This window comes from Procambarus clarkii, chromosome 10 (assembly GCF_040958095.1).
Source record: "Procambarus clarkii isolate CNS0578487 chromosome 10, FALCON_Pclarkii_2.0, whole genome shotgun sequence".
NCBI classification, from domain to species: Eukaryota; Metazoa; Arthropoda; class Malacostraca; order Decapoda; family Cambaridae; genus Procambarus; species Procambarus clarkii.
This window is the reverse complement of record NC_091159.1, coordinates 13,062,946-13,085,019: the sequence shown is the minus strand read 5'-3', so window position 1 is coordinate 13,085,019 and position 22,074 is coordinate 13,062,946. Positions and strand designations below refer to the sequence as shown.

Sequence of the window (22,074 nt, the reverse complement as noted above, 5' to 3'; positions counted from 1 at the left end):
TCATCTCGGCCTTACTAGGAGTTTTCGTCAGCAACAACACTTGACAATTCTCATGTTTCTTGAGTACATCTGTAACACTCTCTTTAAAGCTAAATAAGACTATATCACATTTTATCATTGGAAGTTCTTCTTTCAACTTTATAAAATCATGACCGATCAGTATCATTAAAACATTTTCACTTTTGCTAATAAACTTTGCTAGAGCTGGAACAATGTTCTCATGCGTACATTTATCAGTATGTGTCATCACTTTATAAGTCTGTTTTTCCGCCAGGGGCATATTCTTCCACAAAACAGTCGAAGCTGGACTTTGCCATATAGTTTCTGACACAAGATCAGGCATGCTTCCAAACCCTGGTAGACTCTTCACATCCATCACATGGGGTAGATCTTTAAACAAAGAAAAATACAATATTTAACACAGGGACTATTAAATAATCATAATATTTCAAAACTAAAAGATATTCAATAATAAGCAAAATTATATCACAACAAATATAACGAGTACTGTAAGTACATCATACAATAATCACTTACTGTATACAGCAGCCATCGATCCGAGTATGTCTTGTCACTGCTGGACCGAGATGGGGAGTTTATGGCAAGATATATCCCGACCTAGCTTATCACATCGGAGATTGTTACGCTCCGCCCCTCTCTCTTAGCTGTAGTTTCCAAATTAGTTATATGTATTATTTTAGATCTACTAGTTTTAACTATGATATTCTCTTCCGTTTATTAGATCCTTCCTCTACTTGTTTCTTCTCTCTCCCAGTCCCCGTAACATCTTCTCCAAGAGGTATACGAACCATTAATAATTCTTTTTTATTATTCTTTAAAACATAAGCTAAATGGGCTAGTCCTGGAAAATAGTGTGTCTCCCATTCTTCTTGTTCTTCTTTACTCCATCCTATTCCGTCATTAAACCCAATACCATATGGAATAATTATACGCTGGATTAAATTATTATTTCTTGCCTGACAACAAATTTGTCTTATTGCAGATTTAAAACTCCAACGTTTAATAATATCTTTCTGTAATCCTAGATCTTCATTAGAGCTACTGTATTGAAGTCCTATAATATGAGGTTTTATTTCTGGTTCTGGAGATAAAGCAAGTACTATACCACCAGGAGTTATATTATTCTGTACCACTTCACACTCGGAAACTTTACTGTAAGGATATTTTTCCCATAACAGTTGTGCAAATCCACCAGATAAATTATGAGAATCGTAGACAAGACAGTCTCCAGGTTTTAGAATTTCATCACTAGTAAAATCAGCATCTATAATACACTTATTCAAACGCTTAAGCTTCACTTGCATGTACATAGAACAATCCATCTTGAAGTAAGACAGAAAAAGTTTCGTACCTCTTCCTATATACTCAGAAAAGTAGAGTTGACATTTAGACATTAAAAAAGGGAGAAAATAAACACACGAGTTTCTATTTTGTTATTTAATGTGTAAAAATGTACAATGTATTTAATGTGTAAAAATGTACAATGTATTTAATTTGTAAAAATGTACAAAGTATAAATTATTTACAGACATTATTATTCCCAATCCATCTTCTCTTCTAAATTTGTAAAACTACTACTAACACACATTGTAACATTAGTATCAACAGACGTAGTAACATTAACAGGTGTTGAATTAATTGTATCAGACAACTTAGTGTTGATAGAAGGTGAACTAGCATCAGCGGTAGCAGGCGTAGCATCATCTTCAGGTGTCCTAGCAGCATCAGTAGCATTAGTTGTGGATCCATTTTGAAGAACAGCAATGTATGGAATCTTATTTTCAAAGATGCCGTGGGTGGATGACTGAGGAGGAACGATGTTTTCGGGACGTACTATGAAGAGTACAATACCTCGTTTTCGTAGTTTTTGTCCTATTTTCTCAAGTATAGGCAAATATTTACTTTCCCATACTGCGCAGTTGTCCAAATAACTTGACATGCCAAACCCATATGGAATAATAATTCTCTTAACACATCTTTTAAGAATGAAAACAAGGGCTTCCTTCAGAGCATTTTCAAACCAGCGCCATCTCTGATATTCTGTATCTTTTTCAAGTCCATCGTAAAAATGTTCATCTAAACTTCGTACTTCACACGGAGGATTTTCATATGCTGGTAAAGTTGCAGGTCTACTAGCAAACTGAGTCACTAAACCAATAATAAGGGGTAGATGGGGATCTTCATCCATCCTGTTGTTAAATTCAGGTGGTTCTCCAATATGTATACTACCAGGGTTACTGCGATAAGATACAACAGCCCTGTTTTTGTAAGGAAAGTTTTCACGATGTAATCTCGCATATGGGTAACGATCCCACAATCCTTGCACAATTTTACACATTTGTACACTCGTAGCATCAAGATCGTACAATAAACAGTCGTGATTATTGTAGACGGGCAGGGAGGCAAAGTCTCCAATAATAGTCTTGATCTCCATAGCCTTGAATATCCAAGCTTGAAGTAGATTCCGACATCCAAGAAGAGGAGGACGCCGTAAGAGATCACTCCGGGGGAAGCATATATACATCTTTAGGCTGCGCGTAGAAACACTGCGCACACAAAAGGTTGCCAAGTGTTACTTGCTCTTCCTCTGCATAATCTCCTCGTTAAACAGTAATTTAACTTCCACTCCGTAGGGTTTTAACTGTTTATACATATCTTCAATAACAGGAAGATAAGTATTTTCCCAAACTTTATCTCTTCGAACACATGTAATCCCAATTCCTGCTGGTATTATAACTCTCATAATTTGAGGAGAGCCCTTGATAAAGTTAAATAAATCTTTCATACCATTCTTGAAGTAGACGAGACGATTAATGGATGTATCTTCGTTTAATCCAGAGAGCATGTTTCTGTCTTTTGAGTTTTCTATAATTCCCTGAGCAATGTTATTACTTTCTATAGGTAATCCAATACCGTATTGAGTGGCTATAGCAACAATATACGGAAGATTTTCTCCTTTAGAGATATGAATTGTTCCTGGTACTGGACGATCTTCAGGGATACATCTCTTAAGACTGTACAAGGGTCGGCGAACATTATAAGCGTCAGCATGAGAATATTTCTTGGCTAAGTCTAGGGCCATTCCTCGGGGAACACAGGATATACAGTTCACTCCGTACACAATACAGGTTTCATTATTAGAAAATGAATCGTCGGTTAAATAACCCTGACAAGTTGTCAGAACAGTATCCATGGTGAATATTCTTCCTCGTAAGGTAGTAGATACGATCCAGATAGTCGTAATAATATCCCTAATGTGAGGTCCGCGCTCTTATATTGGGGGTAATGTAAAAGTTACCACTTATTTGAATATATTAATAAGGATTTTTGTTACCTTAGAGCGATATTATATATGACATTATAACTAATAGTATATTTCATTTTAGGATATAGATGCTTTAAGCATATATTTTAATTAGATTAAATAAGAATTTACTACTAAATTATATATATATATATCTATCATTATGTACGGCAGCTACGAATAATGACGTAACAGTATACTTTTAGCGAGATTGCCAAAGTGATGTATTTTTCTAATAAGTCTAATAAATAATGAAAGTAGTCTACTAAGTATTTATATAAGAGCTTTATTTAATTATGAAACTTTAAGGATTTTTAAGTAGAGAAGTATTTAGAGGAAATTACTGTCTATTATAAATGGGGAAACTGTTAAATATGTAGCGATGTACGATACTTATTTTAGGGATATATATACTTGCTTATCCTACTCCAATAGTTAGTGCTGCCCTCACACGATGGATCCTTTGTGTGCCAGGAAGTTTTACAGTATAGAAAGCCTTAAATGTGCAGGAGTTAGACTACAAACATTTGTGGATTGGCCCATTAAGTGGTTAAACCCTATTGACTTAGTTGAAGATGGGTTCTATTACCTTCGCAATAGTGATTACTGTTTGTGTGCATTTTGTTATTGTATAGTAGGTGCATGGATTGTTGGTGATACCCCCAGAAGACGTCATAAGATCATTAATCAAGACTGTGCCTTTATTAGAGGCAAGAGGAGTGACAATGTTTCTTTAGAGGTGTCTGAGATAGCTTTCAAATATGGACTGGAATTTGTTTCCCATAAAATAGAACTGGGAAATAAGAAAATAAGTGATAGTAGTAAGTATATATTCTTATGATGTATTCTTATACCAGTCTTATATACTCTGTACAAAACTTGATTGCTTAAATAGATACTTCTTATTCTTCTAAAGAATAATTTACGTAACTACGTTATATTTTTTTAGGTGGTGCTCCTCCTAAGGAAGATCTGGGATTGATCAAATTTAGGAAATCGCTGAATCCAGGATTGGTAACTTATAAATCTCGCCTAGAGACATTTGATATGACATGGCCTGGAAGCGTCAAGCAAACTTCTCATGAGCTGGCAGAAGCTGGTTTTTTTTACTGCGGTATGAAGTGTTTTAACTATTTTAACTTAATAGAGTTATAAGTAAAGAAATAATGAATATTAGTTAAAAGATAGTAACGAGATAATGCTGGATTGTTTTATGGTTTTCAGGTATAAGTGACCACGTCTGCTGCTATCACTGCGCCTGTGGAATACGAAATTGGAGACCAGAAGATGATCCTTGGACGTTACATGCGAGATGTAGTCCAGAATGTGCTTACATTATTCTTGCAAGGGGCAAGGAATTTGTTAAGAATGCTAGATTGACAATACCATTACCTATAAAACCTATAGACAACGATTTAATTAATATCTTAATGGAGGGTATGGATAAGTTCAAACATCTGATTCATCAAAAATTATTACCTGTGGAGAGTATAAGATATGCTTTAAGTGAGTATCTTAAGGAATCCAGAGATTTGTTACCTTTTATTATACAAAGTAGATGCCTAGAAATCGTGTTGAGGTATATGCAAGAGGGAACAGATATTTATTTACGGGTACGGGACTTAATTTATGAAGCAGTTGATGATAAAAAGGAACAAGAAGCTACGCTTGAAGATCTGGGATTGAAAACTTTACCGGAGACTTGTACTAACACTGTTGAAAACAAGGACTGTACAGAACAATCTTGGGAAGAAGATATTTTATGCAGAGTTTGTATGGATAAAAATATAAATATTGTAATACTACCATGTAAACATATGGTGACATGCAGTGGTTGTCTTTTAGCTCTGAAATGCTGTCCAATTTGTAGAGGAAATATTTTATATATAATAAATCCAATTGCTTCTTGAACACTTGTATATGATTTTTCTTGAACACTTGTATAACTACTAAGAATAACTGTATATGTTTGCTTCTTGAACACTTATGAATACCTGTATAACTACTAAGAATAACTGTATATGATTTTCTTGAACACTTGTAAAACTACTAAGAACACTTATGATTTCTTGAATACCTGTAAAACTACTAAGAATAACTGTATGCGTTAAATGTTGTAATAAACTTAATGTCTCTTCTAAATAAGATTTCTTTATCCTTAATAGAATAATTTGCTTATTACATTGGAGGACTGAAACAAGTACTTAATTATGAAACCGAATAATGACATGATGTAGTAAGTTTAACGGAAATATTGAATACAATGTCTTGAAAAGTTTTCCTTTGACTACTGAAGGTGTATGTTTAATAAAACTGAGTTACGAAAACAATGCCTTAAGATGCTACTGTAAGTAATGACTTAGTGCACAGGCAAGTATCTTTAATTGTACGAAGATGTCTTAGAATGATTTATATTGACCTTATTTGAAAATGGATAACTGCTAAATGCTCAGTAGTAACTTACTGTGAATTAGTAATGTTACTGTTGTTGTTGTTGTTGTTGCTGTTGTTGTTGTTGTTAGTAACGATGATCTACTTACTTACTAAAATGACAGAAACAACTAGTTTTGAGAATTAGTACAGAGATGATTAGAGAATATGTAGTGGACTGTAATGAACGGGTAAGAACATGTAGCGGAGGGATGGAGGAAAATTGTGTAAAGGATTGAGAGATTGTAAGGGATGGTATCAAGATGTGCGGAAAACATGCTACAACGTGTAAAGTAGACAGTGTAGTGAGTTGGGCGGTGAACAAGCTAGGACTTGTAATGGATGGAAGGAGTCGGGTATATTTACATATGACTCATGTTTAAATAAGATATGGGACACAGTAATACACGCTACAACATGTAAAGTAGACAGCGTAGTAAGATGCGAGGCGAACATGCTGAGACATGCTGCTGAGACATGTAAAGGAATGAGAGAGAGATTGTAAGGGTTGGTACCAAGATGAGCGGAAAACATGCTATAACATGTAGAGTAGAAATAGCGTAGTGAGTTGGGTGGTGAACAAGCTAGGACTTGTAATGGATGGAAAGAGTCGGGTATATTTACATATGACTCATGTTTAAATAAGATAGAGGAGACGTTAATAGTTGTTTAAGTCTTGTATAAAATGGGAAAGAAGTAGAGAATATGTAAGACTAAGTACAGATCTGAACTTACAGAGAATATGCTATGAACGGGAAAGAACGCAAATTAACAGCTACATTTAAATTTATGAGACTTGGATGAGATGGAGGAAGGCGGGAGGGGGTGAAAGATAATTAAACAGGTTGGGGTTATGTGTATACTCGGATAAGAGATAAGCTGGAGACGGACTTGATCGAATATATTTATGTCTGATGATCTAAGGCTAATGTCCAGATTAATTTTACTACGTTAGAAAATAAGGTGATCTTAAATCTCAGGGTGATTTAGTTGGAAAATAAAGAACTTGCACAAATGAACTAAGCTGGGGAACAAGAGTTGTAACTTGATAACTGAACTGGTTTTTATTTACTATGTCTGAAAATGTAGTTGGGTGATTTGGACTGAGAGTAATGAATTTACAAAAGTGAACTTGGACAGAGGACAAGAGCTAAAGTTTTATAATTGTTTACTTCATATTTACTATGTCTGAAATACAGAGGGTAAAAATTTCAGGGAAATTGATGGGTTATTTACAAAGATACGAAAGAGAACTAAGGTGGGGACGAGAGCTGGAGCACAGTAACTGACTTGATCTTATTTACTAACTTTGAAGTATGTCTGCTTTAAATTTCGGGGAAAATTGATCTGTTACTAACGATCTTGTACAAATGAACTAAGGTGGGGGACGAGAGCTGGAGCTTGATAACTGTTTTGATCTTATTTACGGTGTCTGAAATACAGAGGCTAAAAATCTCAGGGTATTTGGACTGTTACTAATGATTTTGTACAAATGAACTAAGCTGGGGACAAGAGCTAGAGTTTGATAATTGTTTGCATTTACTAAACTATGTCTGAAATACAGCGGGTAGAAATTTCGGGGAATTTGGACTGTTACTAACGAAGATACGAGAGAGAGCTAAGGCGGAGGACAAGCGCTGGAGCTTGGTAACTGTTTGCATTTACTAAACTATGTCTGAAATACAGCGGGTAGAAATTTCGGGGAATTTGGACTGTTACTAACGAAGATACGAGAGAGAGCTAAGGCGGAGGACAAGCGCTGGAGCTTGGTAACTGTTTGCATTTACTAAACTATGTCTGAAATACAGCGGGTAGAAATTTCGGGGAATTTGGACTGTTACTAACGAAGATACGAGAGAGAGCTAAGGCGGAGGACAAGCGCTGGAGCTTGGTAACTAAATTACTGTATTGAACTACGTTTGAAATATGATTATTTTTAAATTTTAGAGGGATTGGAATGTTAGTATTCATTATATGACAGGGGACTAAGGTGGGGGAACGTGAGCTAGAACTTGCTTACTAACATGATTTATTTGTGTAAAACTGACTTGCTTAATGAAAAGGAGAAAACATACGATGTTGGAAAATAGTTGAACTGAACTGAATGAAAGGAGAGAGAGAGAGAGAGAGGAGGGACGGTCCAGATATTACGGATAAGATAAGATAAGATTAAGAGCCGACTGGCTGGCTGGGCGCAAAGTAAATAAAGGTGATGCGACAGATTGCGAGGCAAGGGGGGGGAGGGAGGGGGGTGTGATGTACGAGACTTGAAAACCCTGACTTACACAGGTGATTTTCTAAATTTATATGAATAACTAAGGCTTACATAGACGATTTTGTAAGTTGAAAACATGTAAAATATGTCCGTAGAGTTCTCCTGGAAGCCCTAAAGTGCTACACACGTTATTTGAATTTCTCCCATAAGGCTTTAACAAACTTCTAAGTCTCGGAAATTATTTTTCTCATAAGAACTTTAACAACTTCTAAAATCTGTGACTGACAAATTTACCTGAAAACCCCCAAGCGCTATACACGATTTTCTAAATTTACCTGAAACCCTTGGGGCGCACAGGGGATATTCTAAATTTACCTGAAACCCTTGGGGCGCACAGGTACCTTTTTTCCCTTTGGACCTGAAACCCTTGGGGCGCACAGGTACCTTTTTTCCCTTTGGACCTGAAACCCTTGGGGCGCACAGGCACTTTTTTTCCCTTTGGACCTGAAACCCTTGGGGCGCACAGGGGATATTCTAAATTTACCTGAAACCCCTGGGGCGCACAGGTACCTTTTTTCTCCCAGAAAAAAAGGTACCTGTGAGGCGCCTTCCCTACTACTGCGGGGAGGGGCGTGGGGTGAGGCCAGCGGGGAGGGGCGTGGGGTGAGGCCAGCGGGGAGGGGCGTGGGGTGAGGCCAGCGGGGAGGGGCGTGGGGTGAGGCCAGCGGGGAGGGGCGTGGGGTGAGGCCAGCGGGGAGGGGCGTGGGGTGAGGCTAGCGGGGAGGGGCGTGGGGTGAGGCCAGCGGGGAGGGGCGTGGGGTGAGGCCAGCGGGGAGGGGCGTGGGGTGAGGCCAGCGGGGAGGGGCGTGGGGTGAGGCTAGCGGGGAGGGGCGTGGGGTGAGGCCAGCGGGGAGGGGCGTGGGGTGAGGCCAGCGGGGAGGGGCGTGGGGTGAGGCCAGCGGGGAGGGGCGTGGGGTGAGGACAGCGGGGAGGGGCGTGGGGTGAGGACAGCGGGGAGGGGCGTGGGGAGAGGCCAGCGGGGAGGGGCGTGGGGTGAGGTGACCGCCCTGGCGCCATCTGTCGCCCGCCCAGCAAACCAATGTCGGCTTTTTTGTCCTCTCAAACCACACAAGTCAATTACGGTAGTTAGCGCCGAGTTGCCGAGGCATTCCGGCGCGTGGGTGGTCGTTCCGGCGGCCACCCGACCTGCAGTGATGGTCGGGTGGTCGTCATGTTGGCCCCCCCGACCTGCAGTGATGGTCGGGACGCACCAATAACGACCACCAGACTAACACCACAGGTCTGGTGGTCGTTGTAACACCTGTGGTCTCACATAGACCATAGGTGTTATTCCCTCAGGAATCTGTACACCAGTTGATTGACAGTTGAGAGGCGGGACCAAAGAGCCAAAGCTCAACCCCCGCAAGCACAACTAGGTGAGTACAGACATGATAACAGATGTGAATGAATGGGGTATAACACAGGCGATATAAGTAAGGTTTTAAATATAACACAAAACAGAACATGAAACCGTAAATATAACTTGTAAACATCTTGATTCACGAAAGACCTGGGTAAATACTGGCTTGGAAATAGTTAATGTATAGACGTGGAATTGCTTGATTGTTTCAAATATGGTTTAGACATATACATCCAGCCCGTCCTCCTAATGTTTCCCAACGTCATGAAAACTGTCAATGTAAAGTGTCCTCCCTTAACCTACCAGAGGACCCAAAACAGAAAACGGGACAGTGCGTCATTTTCGTCAGCCGCTTCCATTTTCTAGTACGACAATTTTTGGCTTTATGTAACGCATACAGTGGAAAAGCGACGTCCTTTGTAGGAGGACAGGTTGATACATGAATGAGTTTGGGTGGATGTAAATAAGAACGACTTAATATAGTAATGTTGTACGGAACAATAAGTCGTCTGCAGTTTCTGTAATTGTTATGTACTTTTCTTTTTAGGCCTAGAACAGGCCAGCTTGTATAGGCAATGTTCTACTTTTATCATGCCATTTGGAGTATTTCAGTAGTCCACGACAAACTTTATTGGGGTATAAAAGCCCAATTTCGCCAGTTCGATAAAAAAAATGGTGGCTGTGAGTACAATCATTTATGGAGGCTGGATTGAACAATCAAGGTCCAATGATTGCCCCCCGCGAACCCCCCCCCCCTCGCCTTTCTTTCTTGAAGATGGCAAGGCCTTTTCTAATACCTCATCTTGGGGAGCTGTACTTGCCCTTTCATGTTAAATCCTCAACAGAATATTGTGGTATATATTCAAGTCTATATATTATATATAATTTGTATATATATAAATATAAAGTGAATATATATATATATATATATATATATATATATATATATATATATATATATATATATATATATATATATATATATATATATATATATATATATATATGGGAATGGGAATGATATATATATATCTGCAATGGGCACGCGCCTAGATCCAGAATCCCTTCGTGTAGCAGTGGCCCTCCGCCTTGGTGCCCCAATTCACACTGAATACAAGTGTATTTGCAACAGGGTGGAAGCAGACCAATACGGACTGCATGGGTTGCATTGCGGAAGCACAAAGGGCTGGCATGCAAGACACAACGAGGTCAATGACATCATCAAGAGAAGCCTCGTCTCAGCTGGGTGCCCAGCGGAGAGAGAACCTCGCATCCTAGGGGTCCAAAACCCGGATTTCCCAGCACTTCGCCCTGATGGCATCACCATATACTCATGGAAGGAGGGTAGACAGTTGGTGTGGGACTACACATGTGTATCCACCCTGGCTGACACCTATGTACACTTCGGAGCTGATCAAGCAGGTGGGGCGGCCAACCACAGGGAAACAGCAAAATCACTCAAGTACAGGCGACTGGAAGGTCAATACCTCTTTGTTCCCATAGCGTCTGAGACGCATGGCCCCTGGGGCAAGAGTGCCTTGGGATTTCTCAAGGAATTGGGGTCCAAGCTCATTGACGTCACCAGAGACCCAAGGGCTTCCAGTTTTTTATTTCAGCGTCTCAGTGTGGCGATCCAGAGGGGAAATGCTTGCTGCGTCCTCGGTTCCTGTCCAGAAGCGGAGGAGCTTCAAGAGATCCATAACCTTTAGGCATTTGACTTGTATGTTTTGTAACCTTTAAATACACAATAAAGGAAAAAAAAAAAAAAGGGAAGGGGGTGGTAGGAGAAAAGCACACAGAAACTGTATTGGAGGGGACCCACATTCCCTCCAATGCGTTATGTGTGGTTTCCTCCGAGGCTATGGGTCCCCCTTCTTCCAGCCAGATATATATATATATATATATATATATATATATATATATATACTTTATTATATTTATTATACATAATATAAGAATACAATTCTATATAAATAAATATAAATGATATATTGTGTATAGAATATTGTGCTGTCAACACCCGCCTGTACAACCAGCACACGTCCACTCATGGCGACACAACTAACCCAACTGAGCAGGTGACTGAGGTAGTGAGTGGAGTGGTTGTGGGGTGAGTGGCACAGTGAATAAATGAGTAACTTGATGAATAGGAAAATGGGTGAGTGAGAGCGTTGGCGAGTAAAGTGCGTGAATAAGATAGTTGTGTATGTGTGAGGGATTACACTGTGGTGGGGGGAGGGGAGTGGCGCTTGGCACTGTGGCACTGTGACGTTCACAAAAACAGTAAACATAGACACGTGGCTGCTGACCCTGGCACCCACACCCAAGGTGAACACCACAACCCCCCTCCCCCCTCCTATCCCCCACCCCTACCTGTACCCATGACGTCACATGTGTACACCTGATCTTTGATGACGTCACCTGCGCACGCCTGACTCGTAGTCGTATGTGCGTACATATGGCTCTTGGTGTCACTACACATGTACACTAACCTTGTAGTAATTTGTGTACTTCTGGCACGTGGTGATATCACCTGGTCATCCCTGGCGCCTGGAGACGTCGCCCGTGTACATCTGGTGTGTGTAGTGACATCAGCGAGTACACCCGGTGATTGGTGTACACCGGGCCGTCGACATCATCGGGTATATGAAAGTAGAGTGTACACTCCCTTGGCAATGTTCAGCTGCGAGTGTACTGGGTGTACAGGTGCACCAGGCGAGCTGAGGTACCCCGTGTAGCGAGTGAGGTGTGTGTATTACGGCTACACCTGGAGACCAGAGTCGTCAGGTTCACACAGGGAAGGGGGGAGGGAGAGGGGGAAGTGGAGGGGTGGAGAGGGGGAAGAGGGGGGTTGGAGGGGGAAGAGGGGGGTTGGAGGGGGAAGAGGGGGGTTGGAGGGGGAAGAGGGGGGAGGGAGAAAGGTTCACACGCTCGAGTTTTCTGCTCGAACGCGCTACCATTGGCCGACGCCTCAGATCTTCAGCGGTTCATTTTTCCAGTGATGACCACCATTATGTCCGGGGAGAGGTGTCCGGGGAGGGGTGTACGGGGAGGGGTGTACGGGGAGCGGTGTACGGGGAGGGGGCCCTCGACCCCCATAAGGGCATCAGATCCAGGAGGGGGTTAATGATAGGGGGGGGGGGGATATAGAGGAGTGAAGAAGAGATCTAGGCAGTAATATTCAGGGCATACCAACCATGGATATGGGGACCTGCGAGCCGCTCCATGCAACAGCCTGTTGGACCAAGCTCTCACAAGTCAAGCCTGGCTCCGGGCCCAACTTGGGGAGTAGAACAACTCCCAGAACCCCATCAAGCAGGTAAGGTACAATCCAGGTGCAGAATCTGACCACACAGTCGTGCCGGGTTCCAGACTTGACGACGTCTCAATTATCCTGACGGAGCGAGGACGGTACGCACCGAGGGAGGGTAGACATAGAGCTGCTCTATTCCTTTGAGATATATTTTACTGTCTCAATAAACGTACTTGAACTTTAACGCACCGTGACCTCCCAAACCCATGACCTTCAACAGGGTCACCTGACGCAGCTCTCACACAACGAGACCCATTAAATCATAAGTGGATCATCTCCACCTTAATGGAGGGACAGGTAAGATTAAAGCACCTCCGTCCAGGTACCAATTAGGTACAGGAACATCCAAGGTGTGGTTGGTAGGACAACTTAAACGTCTTTTTTTCTGGCCCGAATTCGACTCTGATGATATTAGCGAATGAAACAACAAATATTCTATCTTTGCTGTGGTAAGAAAATTGTTTGATCTGGATTGAGCATGTTATTATATATATATATATATATATATATATATATATATATATATATATATATATATATATATATATATATATATACATACATACATACATATATATATATATATATATATATATATATATATATATATATATATATATATATATTTAAATATATATATTTATATATATATATATATATATGTTGTACCTAATAGCCAGAACGCACTTCTCAGCCTATTATGCAAGGCCCGATTTGCCTAATAAGTCAAGTTTTCATGAATTAATTGTTTTTCGACTACCTAACCTACCTAACCTAGCTTTTTCGGCTACCTAACATAACCTAACCTATAAAGATAGGTTAGGTTAGGTTAGGTTAGGTAGGGTTGGTTAGGTTCGGTCATATATCTACGTTAATTTTAACTCCAATAAAAAAAAATTGACCTCATACATAATGAAATGGGTAGCTTTATCATTTCATAAGAAAAAAATTAGAGAAAATATATTAATTCATGAAAACTTGGCTTATTTGGCAAATCGGGCCTTGCATAGTAGGCCGAGAATTGCGTTCTGGCTACTAGGTACGACATATATATATATATATATATATATATATATATATATATATATATATATATATGTCGTACCTAGTAGCCAGAACTCACTTTTTGGCCTACTATTCAAGGCCCGATTTGCCTAATAAGCCAAGTTTTCCTGAATTAATATATTTTTTCTAATTTTTTTCTTATGAAATGATAAAGCTACCCATTTCATTATGTATGAGGTCAATTTTTTTTATTGGAGTTAAAATTAACGTAGATATATGACCGAACCTAACAAACCCTACCTAACCTAACCTAACCTATCTTTATAGGTTAGGTTAGGTTAGGTAGCCGAAAAAGTTAGGTTAGGTTAGGTTAGGTAGGTTAGGTAGTCGAAAAACAATTAATTCATGAAAACTTGGCTTATTAGGCAAATCGGGCCTTGCATAGTAGGCTGAGAAGTGCGTTCTGGCTACTAGGTACGACATATATATATATATATATATATATATATATATATATATATATATATATATATATAAATGGTGGACATTTAATTTAACGGACATTAAATTAAAAGTGTGACATGTTGGCAGCTTATGTTCTTCTGGTTGCTTCTGCTTGTGTTGCCGGGTCATTCAGTGAAGCTTCTGCAGTGGTCCGGGGTCTTGTAAACAGACCACTGACCAGTAGCCTAATATATGTTGACTGCACCAGCCAATCACTGGTACAGTGGTCGGAGTACCAGAGCTGTTGATAGGGGGGAAAGACCCTTGGCAGCCTGGGTTCGAATCCTCTGAGAAATCATAGTGAAGGAAAATTGAAACCCACATTGACTTGAGCACTTTCGCGTTAATCAACACATTATCAGAGGCACAATCACTGAAGATGACCAAACCACTTCAAGAGTGTAGTCACACTGTGGGTTCAGAGTCCTGGACCACTTCAAGGGTCCAGGGAGCATCGGGATATCCCAGGGAGTCGGGACAGCAATACAAGGCAGATTTCGATTGTAAGAAGTGTAATCTGCGCACCACTTGTGCGCTGAGAGGGAGCACACAAAGGTGTGTGGGGTGGCCGAGAGCCGGCCCTATTGTGTCTACTCACCTAGTTGTGCTTGCGGGGTTTGAGCTCTGGCTCTTTGGTCCCGCCTCTCAACTGTGAACCAACTGGTGTACTGATTCCTGAGCCTACTGGGCTCTATCATATCTACATTTGAAACTGTGTATGGAATCAGCCTCCACCACATCACTTCCCAGTGCATTCCATTGCGTGTTCCAGTGTGTGAGTGTGTGTGTATGGAGGAATCGCACGGCCCACCTGGAGGTGTTATGGAGGGTAGGTGGCAAGAGGAGAGGGGGGGGGAGGGTACCCCCGACCACACCCTTAAGATGGATCCGTGTACCGCTAAAGTGCCAATCTTCCTGACAAAGACCCGCCTACTAAATGGTTATTAACGTATCCTTTTGTTATCTTTCTCTCCCTCCCTCTCGCCTTCGCCTCTCTACCTGCACAGGGATTTATAAGGTCTATGATGGTCGTAGCACTTGAAAAAATCTGGGTAGGATTCAACAAGGATTTACGCGTCTACTTAGGAAACTGTCCATCTTTCTGATTTATTACCGGTTACATTTATTAAACAGTTTACGAGCATCGAAACTTCTCAGTTATATGACATTTTTGTTATAAACAGCCTCCTGGTGGTTCGGAGTTTCGGAACTGTTTATGTGTAAACAAAGCCGCCCTGAAGATGGAGAAAAGATGTACAGGATCCGGGTTAATAAAGCAGTTTACGTAAGCACTTTCGAACATGTACATCTTTTCTCAGCCTTTGGCGGCCTTGTTTACAATTATTAAACAGTTAATGAGCTCCGAAGCACCAGGAGGCTGTTTATAACAATAACAACAGTTCATTGGCAAGTTTTCATGCTTGTAAACTGTTTAATAAACGTAACCAAAGCTGTCAAAGATTGAGGAAAGTTGTACTTCCGTAAGTACTTGCGTAACGGCTTCGTGAATCTGGCCCCTGTTGGCTATGAAAATTATACAATTTGTCCGTATGGAACATTTACGGCTTCGAATCCCAACAGAATTAATACACCCAATTTAAAATGAATTAATGTATATTTTATTTAAAACACATTTAAAAAGTGTACGAATATGGTAATCTTGTTTCATAGTAAAATATGACATTAGTTTGATAAAATGTTGTGTTAATAATGTATATTATAATATTGGACACAGGACATCTTTAATGTCTGAAGCCTCGCGTTATATTGCTACTTGTTCTTCAGTAGGTAAGTTGTCGCTGTCTGTAGCTATCTGTCTCTGTCTGTCTGTTAGTCTCTCTCTCTGACATTTGCTGCGTCTTTTCTAACCATGTTGCTACTTTTTTTTCGCGGATCTATTCAAATCCGGTGCAACCATTGAAACCAGTTGGCAGCAACCACACTGCTACCACAACCCCTCGTATTGATATAATCCCGAGCCACGATAGTCACCAGTGGCTCCATCCACCAGTACCGTCCCCCCTCCCCTTCCCTTCCTCTCCATAACCCTCCCTCATTCCATATCGCCCCACCCCCCTCCATATCCTGGCTCCCCCAGAGGCAGCGTCAAGAGCCTCTCCGTAGGTAACCCTCCAACACCATCCCTGACAACCCCACTCAACATCCCGTCTCCATTCCTCTATAAATTTCAGCTTTTTAATCTTCGTATATCTCTCCTTCCTCCACCTCCCCCTTCACCCCCCCCCCGTCTCTTCCGTCACCCCTCCCGTCCCCGTACCGTCAACGACCCGGAGATCACAGGACAATCAAGGGCTTCCCACCACTCAGCGACCGAGGCTGGGCGCTGGGCGGGGCTAACGTTTTGATATGACGTAATCAAACCGCTATAAAAATGGCGGCCAGCTGGGCCGGACGACAGGCGGTGACAGTCACTGACAGTCACTCATTACGAGTCAATGACAGGCTGGCCTCGTTGCGATGAAACAGCCGCTGCCACATGCATGCCTATACCCTCCTATAAATAGGCTTAAGCTGTCAAATGTTGGCCAACGCTGTCATATGCACGTCTAGGCTGCCATACATGGGCCTAGGCTGTCCTGAAGGCCTAAGCAGGCATACATAGGTCAAAGCTGATATATATAAGCCTCTGCTGCCACATACATACATACCTTAGCCATCTAAAATTATAAATGTATTAACCCACTCCGTAGTTCAGGCCCAAAAAAGAAAACTATATCAATTGCTATAAGAATCACAAAAGTTATCCACAAGCACCCCATGCAACCCATTTTCTTAAAATGATAGTACTTATAACTACTATTTGGTAAAACGTACAAAAACGGACCTTTGGACCCCGAAAGACCCCCTGTCATAACATCAGGGGCCCGCGGCTGTTCAATACACTCCCAGCAAGCATTAGAAATATTGCCGGAACGAAGGTGGATGTATTCAAGAGGCACTTGGACAGGTTCTTGCAAGAATTGCCGGACTAACCAGGCTGTAGTGGATATGTGGGCCTGCGGGCCGCTCCAAGCAACAGCCTGTTGGACCAAGTTATCACAAGTAGAGTCCGGCCTCGGACCGGGCTCGGGGAGTAGAAGAACTTTCGAAATCCTCTCCAGGTATGCTCCAGATATACACACCGTGTAATTCCTTTTTATGACCACCAACTCGCAGACATAACTCCCCCCCCCCATGAATCAAGCCTGGTAATGGGGCAACCTATCCAGCCTACCTCTAAGAGCCTGCATCAGTAGTGGCAGCTCTCCCTCTTACACGGCCTGCAGGTCACGCCTCACCTGTCAAACAAAGACAAAATAATCATTAGTATCTGTCAACACAATCGATTGATGAAGACTGATGAAGCTTAAGCCACCCAAGAGGTGGCATGGGCATGAATAGCCCGTAACAACACAGTTATACAAAACATTAATAGCCTTGTGACAGATGCAGGCAATAGGAAAGGGGGCGAGGTGGAGGGGTTTGGATAAGTGGGGTGTGATAGGGGGGGGGTTAAGAGGGAGAGGGGTAAGGGGAAGGTGGAAGGAAGGGTTGGATAGGTGGGTGGTGACGGGGAAGGGAACCATAACTGGTGGCAGAAGGATAATAACTTTATATATGCAATACAATAAATAATTTCAAGGCATCCAATGAACACCGAGTACATATTGCCTTTGTTTCTCTTCCTGTTTACCTCCCTCCCCTTTCTGTCTCTCCACGATTCTTCCTACTTCTCCCACCCCGAGTCCTCTCTTCCCCTCCCCCTTCCTCACCCCTTAAGTGGCAGTGTGTTGTGGATTAAGAGGTATGTGGCTCCCGTGTTCTGCCGCCTCCCCTCCGCCTCCCCTCGGGAGGGAGACTCAACTACACTACTGACCTTTTAAGGTCAAAAGTCGCGACTAACTAGTGTCTATTTTTAGTAGCATTCTCCTATATTGTGTAAGCCAGAATAATTAATTAAATCACAAATTTAACGCCAGCGATGCTAAAAACAAACACACACACACACACACACACACACACACACACACACACACACACACACACACACACACACACACACACACACACACACACACAAATACTGAATTGGATTGATAATAAATTGAAAATCTTAACTCATAAATATACAAAATTGCGCATTTATAACCGAATTAGTTAACAAAAATTACAAGGAATATATACACCCAGGTGCACCCCCATTTCTCATTATATATACTTTATATATAATTTTCATGTATACTTTAGCGCTGAACATAGGCCTGGACTACTGAATAGTCCTGGACTATGTTGAGCATTATGGTAGTTGGTCAGTAAGCTATTATGGTGGTCATAATAATCCCAGCCCCTCCTGTTTAGTCATTATAATAACGAGATATACCACTGAACATGTATTGACGTAGTCAACAGTTAGAAAGTAGAATTTGGTACTACTGAAATTGGACAAACTGAAAAAGGTTTCGCATATGTTTTTCTAATAAACCTAAAATCATAAAGCGTCAACGTCCAAGTTGACATTATGGTGAGGAAATGTCACCATGGTTGCCACAGCCCAGCACATCATGGCTACCACAGCCAAGCACATCATGTCTACCACAGCCTAGCACATCATGTCTACCACAGCCTAGCATATCATGGCTACCACAGCCTAGCACATCATGGCTACCACAGCCAAGCACATCATGTCTACCACAGCCTAGCACATCATGTCTACCACAGCCTAGCACATCATGTCTACCACAGCCTAGCACATCATGGCTACCACAGCCTAGCACATCATGTCTACCACAGCCTAGCACATCATGGCTACCACAGCCTAGCACATCATGTCTACCACAGCCTAGCACATCATGTCTACCACAGCCTAGCACATCATGGCTACCACAGTCAAGCACATCATGTCTACCACAGCCTAGCACATCATGTCTACCACAGCCTAGCTCATCATGGCTACCACAGCCTAGCACATCATGTCTACCACAGCCTAGCTCATCATGGCTACCACAGTCAAGCACATCATGTCTACCACAGCCTAGCACATCATGTCTACCACAGCCTAGCACATCATGGCTACCACAGCCTAGCTCATCATGGCTACCACAGCCAAGCACATCATGTCTACCACAGCCTAGCACATCATGGCTACCACAGCCAAGCACATCATGTCTACCACAGCCAAGCACATCATGTCTACCACAGCCTAGCTCATCATGGCTTCCACAGCCAAGCTCATCATGGCTACCACAGCCTAGCACATCATGTCTACCACAGCCTAGCACATCATGGCTACCACAGTCAAGCACATCATGTCTGCCACAGCCTAGCACATCATGTCTACCACAGCCTAGCTCATCATGGCTACCACAGTCAAGCACATCATGTCTACCACAGCCTAGCACATCATGTCTACCACAGCCTAGCACATCATGGCTACCACAGCCAAGCACATCATGTCTACCACAGCCTAGCTCATCATGGCTACCACACTAGCACATCATGTCTACCACAGCCTAGCTCATCATGGCTTCCACACTAGCACATCATGTCTACCACAGCCTAGCTCATCATGGCTACCACAGCCAAGCACATCATGTCTACCACAGCCCAGCACATCATGGCTACCACAGCCTAGCCCTGATCGGCTGGAGGCCTGACGGGGACCTGACGGCTGAGTGGACAGTGCTCGGTATTCGTAGCCCTAAGAATTCCCAGCAGAGGCGGAAACAAATGGGCAGAGTTTCTGTCACCCCTGATGCCCCTGTTCGCCTAGCAGTAAATAGGTACCTGGGAGTTAGACAGCAGCTACGGGCTGCTTCCTGTGTGTGCGTGTGAGTGTGTAACAAAATGGAGGCTTGGTCGAGGACCGGGCCGCAGGGACGCTAAGCCCCCGAAGTCACCTCAAGATAACCTCAAGATGGCTATCATAACCCAGCACATCAGGGCTACTAAAATCGTCTTACAGAGGGCTGTCATCTTTTAAAACACTCTCATTTACCCCCATCAAAATGACATTAGAAGGGCAGAATTTCTATAACAATTGTTAGGAAACCCCCATTAGGAAACCCATTAATGAGGGGAAAGGAAGTAAAAAAAGGAGCCCAAAAATAAAAGATGAAGTCCATTATGATGCCGGCGGCCAAAAAAAAAAAAGCCTCGCCACTGACAATAAGGAAATGAACTGCCCCAACGCCATTAACCTTTTTTTTTAACCGACAATTGTGTCTTATTTCGGGTGATGGCGCTAGTGGAAAAATGGCGCACATAAATCCCTCCAGAGTGAAGAGGTGTGGTTTATGGGACCACTCTCGTCACAAGCTATTACACGCCAGCGAGGCTACTGCTTTCATCAACGCCCCGTCCTCTTATCCCAGCTCCTATCCTGTCCTTATATCCTAGCTCCTATCCTCCTATCCCAGCTCCTATCCTGTCTTTATATCCCAGCTTCTATCCTGTCCTTATATCCTAGCTCCTATCCTCCTATCCCAGCTCCTATCCTGTCTTTATATCCCAGCTTCTATCCTGTCCTTATATCCTAGCTCCTATCCTGTCCTTATATCCCAGCTCCTATCCTATACTTATATCTAATCTCCTATCCTGTCCTTATATCCCAGCTCCTATCCTGTTATTATATTCCAGCTCCTATCCTGTCCTTATATCTCAGCTCCTATCATGTCCTTATATCTCAGCTCCTATCCTGTCCTTATATCCCAGCTCCTATCCTGTCCTTATATCCCAGCTCCTATCATGTCCTTATATCCCAGCTCCTATCATGTCCTTATATCCCAGCTCCTATCATGTCCTTATATCTCAGCTCCTATCCTGTCCTTATATCTCAGCTCCTATCCTGTCCTTATATCCCAGCTCCTATCCTGTCCTTATATCTCAGCTCCTATCCTGTCCTTATATCCCAGCTTCTATCCTGTCCTTATATCTCAGCTCCTATCCTGTCCTTATATCCCAGCTTCTATCCTGTTATCATATAACAGCTCCTATCCAGTCCTCATCTCCTCTTGAAAGGTAAGTTCCTCTTCCAAATGTTATTGAGTAAATAAGTTAATGGCTAAATAATAACTGGTATTAAATAAAAATAAATGGTTGGGAATAAAGAGTTGAATGAGACGCTACTCGCTAAACACCGCTAACTGCCAAACTACCGCTATAACGATGCCGTTTAAAACCGAATCCAGACCATCTGTCTGTCGAAGCTCATCGACAGGTGACCACAACAGCTTTTCAACTTATTAAATTAGTTGCTCAAACCTGCGCGCTGTTATCTATCTTATAAGACAGAGAAACAGTTTCCTTCCTTGAACTCAACCTCGTTAATAACGGGGGAGGGGGGGGGGGGGTTCCTAGTATGGCAATCACGTCATTCTAAGAGACTAATTAGATGCTCTTCCGTCCTAGTCTAAATATTCAATTTCCAGCCTTGAGGTTATCTTGAGATGATTTCGGGGCTTAGTGTCCCCGCGGCCCGGTCCTCGACCAGGCCTCCACCCCCAGGAAGCAGCCTGTGTTAGCTGACTAACTCCAAGGTACCTATTTACTGCCAGGTAACAGGGGCATCTGGGTGAAAGAAACTCTGCTCATTATTTATCGCCGGCGCCCGGGATCGAACCCGGGACTACAGGATCACGCGTCCAGTGTTCTGTCCGCTCAGCCAACGGCTCCTAACCTTGTGAAAAGCGTTCTACCAGCCTGCCCAAATATTCTTGCCAGCCTTGTCAAATGCTCTCTCTCGATTGTCGTATCAAAATCGATATTTCTTGACTCTTGCAAAAATGTTCCTATTGCCTAACCAAAGTTAACATAACATTAAGTAAACCATATATCCTCTGGTTATATTCTATGGTCGTGTATCG

The 22,074-nt window shown here is 42.3% G+C and overlaps 2 protein-coding genes across 5 annotated transcripts in view; one reads left to right on the top strand and one right to left on the bottom strand.

Annotated features, from left to right (window-relative positions):
* The window catches only part of LOC123747089 (AT-rich interactive domain-containing protein 3A), a 455,735-nt gene that overhangs the window by 255,800 nt on the left and 177,861 nt on the right, over positions 1-22,074 (bottom strand). The gene's annotated exons all lie outside the window — the stretch shown is intronic.
* On the top strand, positions 3,759-5,434 carry LOC138363162 (baculoviral IAP repeat-containing protein 8-like). Its single transcript, XM_069322155.1, has 3 exons — positions 3,759-4,146; positions 4,275-4,439; positions 4,550-5,434. The coding sequence occupies exons 1-3, from the start codon at positions 3,780-3,782 to the stop codon at positions 5,233-5,235; spliced, it is 1,218 nt and encodes a 405-aa protein (XP_069178256.1). The 5' UTR covers positions 3,759-3,779; the 3' UTR covers positions 5,236-5,434.